Source organism: Pezoporus occidentalis, unplaced genomic scaffold, assembly GCF_034315485.1.
Source record: "Pezoporus occidentalis ecotype Australia unplaced genomic scaffold, CSIRO_AGI_Poc_V1 ctg202, whole genome shotgun sequence".
NCBI classification, from domain to species: Eukaryota; Metazoa; Chordata; class Aves; order Psittaciformes; family Psittacidae; genus Pezoporus; species Pezoporus occidentalis.
The window spans coordinates 1,065,268-1,076,741 of NW_026913879.1; the positions used below are offsets into that span (position 1 = coordinate 1,065,268).

Genomic DNA, 11,474 nt, shown 5'->3' on the forward strand with positions numbered 1-11,474 from the left:
TTTAAAGTTAAGGGCGCTCATCAGCTCACAAATGAACAATTTCCATTCCTGCAGTTGAGTTCAGGTTTCAGCCAAAAGGAAACTAGAAGGCAGCTCAACTAACTCTGCACTTTACAGCTCCAGACAAGTGAAACCTCCGGGCTTTATAAATACATGTTATAGCTAACACTGCAAAACTGGAACGGCAGATCTACAACAGCTCGAAGGGGCAGAGCGTTGGGTTATTGAGGCATGTGGATACGCTGGCTTATAAATACAAGTAGAGAAGCTTCAGTAGCATCTAGTGCATGGTTGGTTGCCAGGGTGCTGCTCTCCCAGTTCTTGACCTTTCCCAGAGCTCAGAGGCAGCTGCTTCACCCCCACCTGTGTTTTCCAGCCTGCCCAGGGCCAAGCACTGAGCCAAGGCTGCCCAAGCCCAGTCCCTCCCCCTGCAAGATCAACTGCGGCAGCAGCATCATGTTCACCAACACCGAGTGCTTACCAGCAAGGAGGGCTCTGCTAAGGGAGGCAAACACCACCTGTGTGCAGGTCCTAACCCAGGGAGTTTGCCTCACCAGTACCCAAGGGAGATTCCCAATTCAATCGCTGAAGTAGCACCATCCTCCGGGAAGTTGCAAAAAGAATCACAAGCCAAAAGCAGAAGCTAACAACCCACTCCAGGGAGGGATATTCCAGAGGGGGATAATGAAGAGCCCAACTGATTGATACCAACAGATCTCAGCAGAACAAGGAGGCACCTTTAACTTTCATTTCTTGCTTGCTTCTCCCTTCAGACCCCCCCCCCCCATACAAACGTGCCACCAACACTCACCTGCTTTACCAACAGTGCAAGCACCAGCCCACCACAGGTACCTCCCACCCTGGAGGGTTTGTCAAAGCCCATCCTCAGAGATGGCTCAAAGTGCACTGGTTTGGCTCTGCAACCTGGCCATATCCACCTCGATCCCTTGGAGCTAAAGGGCCCTGGTGCAGGGAAGGGAGTGGACGCTGGAAGAATGAGCAAGCTAAGAGCCTAAATACCACATTAATGTTTTGGGTTGAAGGTAGCAGTTTTCCCTCCCCATTCATAAAACCCAACATCTATTGATGAAACTATATAACCAGAACTGACCTTACTATATCTTACGGGACTGAAGAAGTCTTGCAGCATAGATAGGGCCTGGCTCTAAAAGAGAAAAAATAACCCAGCTTTATGCACAATCATTGAAATCTCAGGCCTTTACCACCACTTGCTACCTGGCCAACCAAGGGAGAAACAAAAACCATCCTCAGCATACCCAGCCCTACTGCCAGGCAAGGCAACTACCTCAGCAGAGCACAAGGCACCCGGCTCTTCCACTCGCACTGTCCCAAATCTGAGAAAGGGGGGGGGAAAGAATTAGTTGGAAGATGCTTTATTCCTCACTTGCATTCCTATCTGCTCGGTATGTGGGATGGGAAGCACTAGATCACATGTGTGAGGTGTAGCTGCTCCAAAGCTTAATGCTCAGTTAATCCAGCACTAAGGGGAGAGGCAGCAGGTCCCAGGGGATCTCCATGGTCCTTCCTTCTCAGGGCAAGACGGTTGGCATGGGAAAGGGCAGGGGCCGCAGCCTTCTCTGGATACAGTGCACTGGAGCTGTCTGGTACCTGAAGGTGACAACACTGAGGGGCAGCCATGGGCTCTCGAGCCTCCTCTTCCCCTAGTCCTGCACACGCCAGCTTCATGGTGACAGATGAGGACGAAGCTCACATCCCATCTCAGCACAGCAACAGCCTTCAGCATCTAGGCAAGGATGGGCCAAGATCCCAGGCTGCACGACCTCTGTGGGGGGGAAGAAGCGACGGGAGAGGCTGGAGGCTTCAGCTCTCCCACCCTAATGCAGTTCAATGAAGGCTTCCAGCTCCTCAGGGATGAAACCCTTGTAGGGAATCTTGTGCTTGTCCAGGGCGCGAGCAGCAAGGCACTGGAGGGTGATGTAATTGAAGGGCTGCATCATGCTCTTGGTGAGCAGCTTCTCATCCAGCAGCTCATAAGCAGTCTGCTTGAAGGCATTGGTGGCATCCATATGGGCTCCAGCCTCCATCAGGGCACTCATGATGAGCGGGCAGTTGTTGCGGGCGGCAATGTGCAGCGGGGTGTTGTTGTCATAGTCACGGCTGTCCGGGTCAGCCCCACACTCCAGCAGCAAGTTCACAACGTGGAGCGATGGGAATTTGCCCACGGGATAACGTCCCACTGTTGTGGTATCTTTGTCCACAGCCATATGCAAGGGAGTGAAGCCGTTCTTGGCCCGGGGGCTGCACTTGAGCAGGCGGTAAATGGCCTGGCGCTTCTGGTGCTCCTGCTCCGGGGTGCACTCCACCTTCTCCAGCAAGAAGACCAGGTGCAGGATAATGGCCAGCGTCTTGGTGAACTGTGCTGAGTCAACTACAGGGTCCTTGCCATGCACAAGAGCTCTCTCCACCTCCCGGACCCCTTTGCTCAGTACTCCCATGAGGTCTGAGAAGCCCAGGTGAGTTGCTAAAGTGCCTTTGGAGCGGTCCTGAAGCACGTAAGAGAAAAGCTCAGCAAAGGAAAGGAAGCTGCTGGCAGTCATGGGGCTGAGAGGCTCCAGGTTGCCTTGCTGCATGTCCAGGGCGTACTTCCACAGGTTAATGCAGCGCTCGAAGTTGCCGGAGTCAGCGTAGACGGCTCCTCGGTAGCGGATGTAATAGGAAGTGTCCGGGTGGGAAGGCCCCAGGATGCGCTCTCTGATCAGCAGCGCCTGCATGCGCATCTCATCCGGATCAGTGATCAAGGCTTCCAGCTCCTCCAGCGAACTCACTTCCCGGGAATAGTCATAGGCCAGCACCAGCTGCCGGGGCTCAGGTTTAGGCAGGTATTGCCCCCCCTCGCACCGAAGCTCCATCGCCCTTCGCCAGTACTTGTGGGCTCCCAAAAGGTCTCGTTTCTTATCCACAAACGTGGCACCCAGCAACTCCAGCGCTTCCACAGCAGCCTCTCGAGTGCAGAACACGTTGGGGACCTGCTGCTCATCCTGGCTGGAAGCTGAGGCACAACATCTCTCACACACCTCTTCATCACAGCCCGGAGGAGCCTGCTTGCCAGCGCCACAGCACCTCTGATGGCTCCCACCTGAGGCACAGGTCCCATTTTGGCTCCCTGCAACCTCCTCCTCCTCCTGCTGCAGCCCCCCTTGGATGAGGTACTCCACAATGTTGGTGTGCCCGGTGACGCTGGCAGCCAGCAGAGGAGTCATGCCATAGCCATCCTTCTCCATGCGGGCTTTGGAGCGGAGCAGGAGCTGCAGGATCTCCAGGCTGCCGGACTCAGCGCAGTCATGCAGGGCTGTGTTCCCCTTCACGCTCCGGCGGTTGACATCAGCCCCTTTCTCTAACAAGTAACGTGCAATCTCCCGGTGCCCTTTGTAGCAGGAGATCATCAAACACGTGTGTCCGTGCCGGTTGGCTACTTCCAGGTCTGCCCCGCGCTCCCCGACCAAGTAACGCACGATCTCCAGGTGCCCATCGAAGCAGGCGGCCCGCAGCGGCGTGGAGTTGGTCAGCGTGGTCTGGTTCACCGAGGCCCCGTGATCCAGGAGGCTGCGCACCACCCCCAGGTGCCCGGCGGCAGACGCTGCCCACAGCGGCGGGGCCCCCTCGATGGTCTCCCCGTCGAAGTTGACGGATCCGCCCTCCTCCACGCGGGCTCCGCAGTGATCCAGCAGATACTCCACCACCTCCAGGTGCCCGTGCCGGGCGGCGATCAGCAGCGGGGTGCTCCCTCCGCCGGGGCCATCGCCGCCGCCCGGCCCTGCCGTCAGCGCCTCCAGCTCCTCCCGGCTCCGGCTGCCCAGCAGCTTCTGCAGCAGCTTCAGCTTCCCATCGCGGGCCGCGTTGTACACAGCCGTGCGCAGGTCCATGGCGACGGGGGCCGCGGCGACCGCACCGGGCACCTCCTGGCCATGGACCAGCGGCTCCTCCGCGCCCACGGCTCGGCCCGGGGCGAGGGACGGCGGCGGGCGGGCCTCGGGGGGGGGCGGAAAGGAGCCCCGCGGGGCCGGGGGCGCCCGGCCGGACCCCGCTCACCTCAGCGCAGCAAACGCCGTTCCCTCCGCCCGGCCGCCATCTTAGGTTTGGAGCCTGAAACAAAATGGCGCCCGCCGGGCAGGGGCGGGGCGGGAGGAGGATGATGGGAAATGGAGTCCCGCGCCCCGCGCGGCTCCGCAGGCGCCGCCCCCCCGGAACTCGGCTTCCCGGCATGCAGCGGGGAGGAGGCGGGGCCGGTGGGCGGAGAGGTGCCGCGGGGCCGCGCGGGGCACCATGGGAAGTGTAGTCCCGGGGCGGGGCGGGGGGAGCGGAGGCCCGGGCTGCCCCTGCCCCTGCCCCTGCCCCTGCCCCTGCAGTGCGCGGCCGGGCCGGGCTGCGGCCTCCAGGGCCCGTGGGCAGGGCAGGAACGGGGCTGAAGCGGCTCCAAGCTTTCCGTGGGGCCCGGGCGCCGCGTTCCTGCTGCTGGGCTCTATTTATAGGTGTTCTCTTCCCCGTTCCAGGAAAACAAGGCCAGCCCGGTTATTCCCGATATTATTATCCCGTCTGTCATTATCATTATTCAGTGCGTTCACCCGTTTAGGTCCTGTCTGGAATTACCTTGGATTATCCTGCTAACGCGTGCTGCCTTGACATGGAATAGCATTTCTGTTGCTAAGAAACTGCTTTCTGCATCACGGACTCGTTTTCCCGTCAGCAGCTGCTGAAGTCCGGGAGCAGCTCCCGAGAGCCGGGATGCCCGTGGCAGAGTTCCACGCAAGCTGCATGGAGGTGTGCGGTGCGCGCAGGGACGCAGCAGGCCCATGCGGGGAAAGGAGCACCTCTGGTGTGTCCGTGCGGTGTGAGCGTGGTTTCCTGTGTGCTGCAGTGCATGGGAGCAGCCCCATATCCCCTCCGCACATGGATGTGTGAATGCACGCACACAGATGTGTGAATACACGCATACGGATGTGTGAATGCATGCACATGGATGTGTGAATGCACGCACACGCATGTGTGAATGCACGCACACGGATGTGTGAATGCACGCACACGGATGTGTGAATACACGCACAGGGATGTGTGAATGCACGCACACGCATGTGTGAATGCACGCACAGGGATGTGTGAATGCACGCACACGGATGTGTGAATGCATGCACATGGATGTGTGAATGCACGCACACGCATGTGTGAATGCACGCACACGCATGTGTGAATGCACGCACACGGATGTGTGAATGCACGCACAGGGATGTGCACATGGATGTGTGAATGCATGCACACGGATGTGTGAATGCACGCACATGGATGTGCACATGGGTGTGTGAATGCACGCACACGGATGTGTGAATGCACACACATGGATGTGCACACGGATGTGTGAATGCATGCACACAGATGCACACACGGATGTGTGAATACACGCACACAGATGTATGAATGCACGCACAGGGATGTGTGAATGCACACACATGGATGTGTGAATGCACGCACACGGATGTGCACACGGGTGTGTGAATGCACGCACACGGCCACAAGACAACGGCTGTGTTCTCTTCAGCTGATGGCACCGAGCGGTGCGGTGATGCTGCGGGGAAGGGATGGGATCCGGAGGGACCTGGACAGGCGGAGAGGTGGGACCATGGGAACCTCATGGAGGTGAACAGGGACCAGGTCCAGCCCGTGTGTTAGGGCAGTCCCAGCACAGCCACAGGCTGGGGGTACGGGATGGAGCAGCCTGAGGGGAAGCTCCCCATGACCCAGCGCAGACCCCTCCGTGTGCTGGGAGCACCCCGGAGCAGGAGCTCAGGGAGGGGATCCTGCCCCTCTGCTGCGCTCTGGGGAGAACCCCCCGCAGCCCTGATCCAGCTCTGGGGCAGCAGCACAAGAGGGACATGGAGCTGCTGGAGCGAGTGCAGAGGAGGCCATGGAGCTGCTGCGAGGGCTGGAGCAGCTCTGCTCTGGAGCCAGGCTGAGAGAGCTGGGCTGGGGCAGCCTGGAGAAGAGAAGGCTCCTGAAGGGGAGACCTGAGAGCAGCTCCAGTGCCTGAAGGGGCTGCAGGAAACCTGGAGAGGGGCTTGGGACAAGGGCCTGGCAGGGGTTGGAGCTGGATGAGCTTTGAGGCCTTTTCAACCCAAACCAGGCTGGGATCCTGGGGTTCCAAGTAAGGAGCTGCCGGCAATGAGCTGGGGCAGACGTGGTCCGGTTTAACCTGTGCGTGTTGGTGTGCACGGGGGGCTGCGTCTCCATCCCTGCTTGTGAATCCGCAGCACTCGGGCTGCTCAGGTGGATGCACGGGGACATCTCCCCTCCCTGCTGGCTCACTGGTGTTGCCATGGTGATCAGATGCACTCGCACTCTTAGTGAGGTATCTGTTAACGAAAGCTTCCTATGAATTTCCCCTCCGTAGAACGCGGATGGAATTCACCGCAACACCAGGGAGGGCTTTTAGGTCCCAGTTTACTCCAGAGCCTGCCCCCGCTCTCGGCTGGGCTCTCAGAACCATCACAGGGTAGAAACGCAGGCGATGAAAATGGCTTTTTCCATGGATAAAGAGCAATGAGAGAGTGAAGAGCACGAGGAGGAGCCAGAGCAGCCTCTCCCTGCAGGGCCGGGACTCACATCCCTCATCTGCGCAGTATCCCCCGCAAGCCCCAGAGGCTCCCGGGCAGGGTGATGCAGATAAAGCCTCGGGCGGTATTCCCAGGGTATAGAGGGGAATGGAATCCCCGCCAGAGGGAAGAGCAACTAAAGCATGAGCCGCTGGGACAGGGCTGCCGGATTGTGTGGCAGGAGGGTTCATTGTGTCTGCAGCTGCCCTTTCAGAGCCCCTTTCAGCCAGGCTGGATCACGCAGTGCTGCAGGAGCAGCAGCATCTTCCTCCCAGGGTACTTAAAAAGCAAGTGAGTGGATGACTGGAAGTATTGGACAGGGACTTAAGAGGTCCAGGCTGAGACCTCACCCTTGCTAGAGACTCCTTGGGCCGGTCCTCTCATCTTCAGGCTTATTTCCCTGCCAATAACATGGGAATAACGACTGCTCTTTACCTGGCTGCTTATTGAGACTGTGAACTCGGAATGTACAGCCCAGGTTTGCTGGGCTTGTAGGGCAGCCAAGCCACAGAGCTTCAATTCAAAACCATAGCGTGCAGTGCTGACTGTAATACAGTGACATGGTTTGGGACGTTTTTAGCATGAAAGGCTCAGGAGTTCCTCATCCGTTGTTCCACACTGGAGGCCTTCCCTCACACTGGGGGAACGTTTGGATCCGTGCTAAGGGTTCCAGAAGGAGATGGAGAAGTTAGGATCTGAGGCCATGCTTGCAGCCCCGAAAGCCAACGTCAAGGGCAGTGCGAGGGGCAGGAGGTGCTCCTGCTGCTCTGCTCGGGGGGACCCCACTTGCAGCACTGGGGTCCTCAGCATGAGGACAAAAGGGAGCTTTGCAGGCAGCTCCGTACCAGGCTTTTCTCAACCTTTTAGGGCTTTGCCTGATCTCCACACCCGGAGGGTGATGGCTTCAGGCTGCGGGGCCCAGTGAAGCCAGAGCCGTCTCCTCAAGCAGCTCCATGAGGAATGTGCTGTACAAAGGGAACAAGCCTAAAACCAGTGCGAAAGGGCCCCGTGGCATCAGGAGGAGCAACGAGCCCGTGCCCAGCTTGCTGCAGGGGCTTCTGTCCTGTAACCGCCTTCCTCATGAGGGCTCGGGATGACGTGTCCTGTGCTCTGCTCGTGCAGGGCATGAGGCCGCGGCTAGCTGGGAGGAGGGATTCTGATCAGACTGCACAAGAGGCAGGCTGGGTTCACACTCAGGCAATGGGCTTTCATTTACGTTAGGCACCAGGCTGGCAATTCCAACGTTAATGGTGGCACTGCTGCCCTCTGAGGTTTTGTGGATTTAATAGATCAGTGGGGGAGAGGGGGAGCCTGGCTCCTTCTTGCTGAGGATACAGGGATCTTTCCTTTCAGCCAGCATCAAAGGGCAGGGATCTGCAGAGTCCATCAGCTCTTTCGGCAGTAGGTTTCCTGGGAGAAGCATTGCTCTGCTCCTGCCTCTGCATTAGCCAAGGTGATAAAGAGTAGCTTTGGATCCCTCCCTCTCCCAGACGGAGAGGACAAAAGACTGCCTCTGAGGCGAACAGGAAGCAGAGGAGCATCAGATTTGGACCTAAACCTTAGGCTCAGTTTGCTTTTGTGTGTTGCCTTTGTGTGCATTGGCAAGTGATCACCTCTGTCCCTGGCCACAGCTCTCTGGAGTAACTGTGGCTGACTCACAGGGGTTGTGATGGAATAAGGAGCTCCAGTAGAAAAGGATGAGGAGGAACAAACTTCCAGCTGGAAGAGGACCAAGCGAGCCATCCTCCTCAAGGGCAAGAGTCACTGTTTCCTTTTACAGAGGCACCCAGTAAGGCAGACACTGGCACGAGAAGCTGCGACAGGTCAGTGGCAGAGAATAGAACCTGGGAGCCCAGTTGCTGTTCAACAAGGAAGTATTAGGACCCACTGAGAACCTGGATGTTACTGACTGGCTCCAAGGACTGTAAAGTCCTTGTTAAGCACAAAGCACAGAGGTTTGAGGGCAGGGGACTCCCTTTGCCATGGAGACATCTGCACCCGCTCCGCACAGAGGGTTCTGCTTTCAACCCAAGTGACCTAGCTGAAGGTCAAGCCGAAAGGACTTAGGCTCCATATGCCATCATAACAATGACGTGGGTGATGCTGAGCATCTCCTGTTTAGGAGAAAACTAAGAAAGAAAATGCTCGACAGCACCGACAACCCAAATTGTTCTAAAGACATTTTGGCACTCACTTTTACCACTGGCCTCGGTGCACTTCAGCAGTTCCATTTTCACCCCTAAACACCTTTGAGAATAGAGGCTCTGGGTGGTGTGGAACATTGGCTCTTGCCACATTTAAAAACCCTGTTGGAAGCAAAGGGCCTGACTTTCAATGCAGTCCCCTCCAGGCATCAAGGTATGAGCAGAGCCAGTGCGCTCGGTAGCTGGTGTGTGCGTCCTGAGCCTGCCACACGTCTGCTGTGGGGTTGAGACACAATCCACACCACGACAGTGGGTTTCAGGTGGGTGCTGTGCTTCGGGAGGGCTGCTCAGGGCTGCTGCAGCAGCCCCACAGCCTGGCTTCTTCACAGACACTTCCGCTGCTCCGCTCAGAGCCCACGTGTGGGATCCCTTCGAGGGGAAGGGAACTGAGGAGCAGAAGTCAGGATACGGCCTCCAGGGTACCAAAGTGCTTAAATACATACACAGCCTCCAGGTTTGCGTCGCAGGCAGGGCTCTCTGCGGGCAGCAGGGCCGCTGCCCCACGGCACAGCGAGGGTGCAGGTCTGTGCTGGATGGCAGGCTATGATTTGTTGTCACCTTTATCAATCAGAACAACAAAATCATTAGTCTTCCACACAGAGGCAGACCACGAGAGCAGCGCTTCCTCCTCCGGGACACCCTCCTCTTATCCTTCCTCAGTTGCTCTCACGCTTTCAGTGCTGTTTCTCGTTTCAGGGCTGGACGCTGCCTCTTGCAGTGCAAAAGAAAGCAGTGCTCTTTGTGAGGCGGTGTCAAACCGCCCTGTAATCATCCGTGCAATCTGGTGACTGTACCTGGGAGTTTCTGCTCCATTGTCTCGCTCAGGAGGCTAGATATGCGTGTGAAGCATCAGGCAATGCTGTTTGCAGGGATAGCAGGGCTCAGCAGGGTCTCCTTTTCCCTTCCGCTGTGATGAACTCCTCCAGGAGTGCTCTGTCAACCTGTCTGTCAGTTGTATTTTGGTCTAAAATAAGCAAATGTAATAGAGGCTCGGGAACGCTGGAGAAAAGGAATCAGCAAAGAAGAGGATAATGATGGTGCCGAGTTTCCGGGAATCCCACTGAGAGACTGAGTCAAGTGAGAAAAACAAAACCTGACTGCAGTTGCCTTTTCTCGGAGGTTTTTGATGAGCAATCTTTCTTTCATCCCAGCTTTAGCTTTGCTTCCACTGCCCGGCTCTTCCCTCTTAATACCTTGCATATGGCATGAATAAGGTGGGAAAGGACAATGCTGCCTCGCATCCGTGGAAAGGATCTTCCATTCTTCCGACTGCCATTGTCCGAGGGAGCCTGATGGACCTCAGCCACTGAAGTCAGACAAGGGGCAGCATCCTCCCCATCTCCAAACCCAAAGGAAAGGAACAAAAGCCCCCTTGAGCAGCCCCAGCTCTGGGAGTTGCTGTGCTGAAAGGCTCCTTTCAGAGGAGGAGAAAGCGCGTTCAGCCGAAGGAGCAGGTTTGCTGCTGCTGCTGCTGCTGCTGCTGCTGCTGCTGCTGCTGCTGCCGCCGCTGCTGCTGCTGCTGCTGCTGCCGCCGCCGCTGCCCCACGGCAGCTCCGCGGGAGCAGCGCAGTCCCCTCGCCCTCCCTCTTCCTCTCTTTGCCCTTTTCCACCTGGGCGCTTTCTCCGGGCGCTTCAATCAGGCTCCAGATGGGCTGTTCCAGCCCGGGGATTTGCGCTGCTCAGGAGATAACAGCGCTCGGTGCCGGCCGAGGCAGCGCCTGCGTTTGTGATAGCTGGAGCTGATAGCCGGGGATGTCCAGGTGCTCTTGTTTGACAGGGGTATTAGCGCTGCTGCCTTTGTGCAGGAAATCAGATAAAGCCGTGCTCCAGGTGCTACCCTGCACCCTGTTTGCCTAACGCCATCGCCAACTGCTGCTTGCCACCTACAGCAGAACAGAGCCCAGGCGCCCCAGAGGGTGGTGTTTGCTTGTACGAGGTTGTCGTCACCCCCAAACTACCCTTTAAAGGGCAAAACTGAACCTGAACATAGCAGTGAGTGTGCACCCCTTGCTCACACTTCATGAACTAAGAAATTTCCTCTAAACCATTGTGTATCTTCCCGTCTGCCCCAGTGCAGAGTGTTCTCAAATGAAAGTGGGTTGGGGGGCAAGAAAGAAGTGTTTAGAAATAAGCTGCCCACATCCATTCAATATTCTGCCATTAGAAGAGAGAATGAATTGTAAAGATGGATAAACCTGGGAGGGAGAGAAGCTGCTTTGGGAAGTGCTAACCTGGAGTTTCAGGTGACAGGAACACATCCCACTCCTTGTTCTGGCGCTGCCCGGCACGGCGATCCACCGGGTCCAGGAATTGCCATGGATTATTGCTGGACACTCATGGCACGGTCAAGGCAGAAGGAACTGCTCAGGGTGAGCAGGGGATGAGCTCCTCATCCTCAGCTGGAGCAATGTGTTTAGCAGAAGACACATCCCAGGCTCAGGGCGTGCGAGGCTCCTGCCTAGGCTGCACACAGAGGATCAGTCTCCATAGGGCCGTATTTCCCACTGATGTTTTTCAGGATGGGATCTGCCACTTTGAGCTTGTCCCGTCATTTTCAGCCATCGGAAGCCGATGGCTGCTGGTAACCCCGTGGTGCTGAGAGGCTGCTGTAGTTCCTCTGTAATTGTTTGGATAGACAGGATCTAAA

At 57.2% G+C, this 11,474-nt stretch overlaps 1 protein-coding gene across 1 annotated transcript; it reads right to left on the reverse strand.

Moving 5' to 3' along the window:
- Positions 1-1,166: 1,166 nt before the first annotated feature.
- On the reverse strand, positions 1,167-4,130 carry FEM1A (fem-1 homolog A). The gene has a single exon (XM_062618760.1). It carries the CDS (start codon positions 3,903-3,905, stop codon positions 1,857-1,859), a length of 2,049 nt encoding a protein of 682 aa, XP_062474744.1. The 5' UTR covers positions 3,906-4,130; the 3' UTR covers positions 1,167-1,856.
- Positions 4,131-11,474: the final 7,344 nt, after the last annotated feature.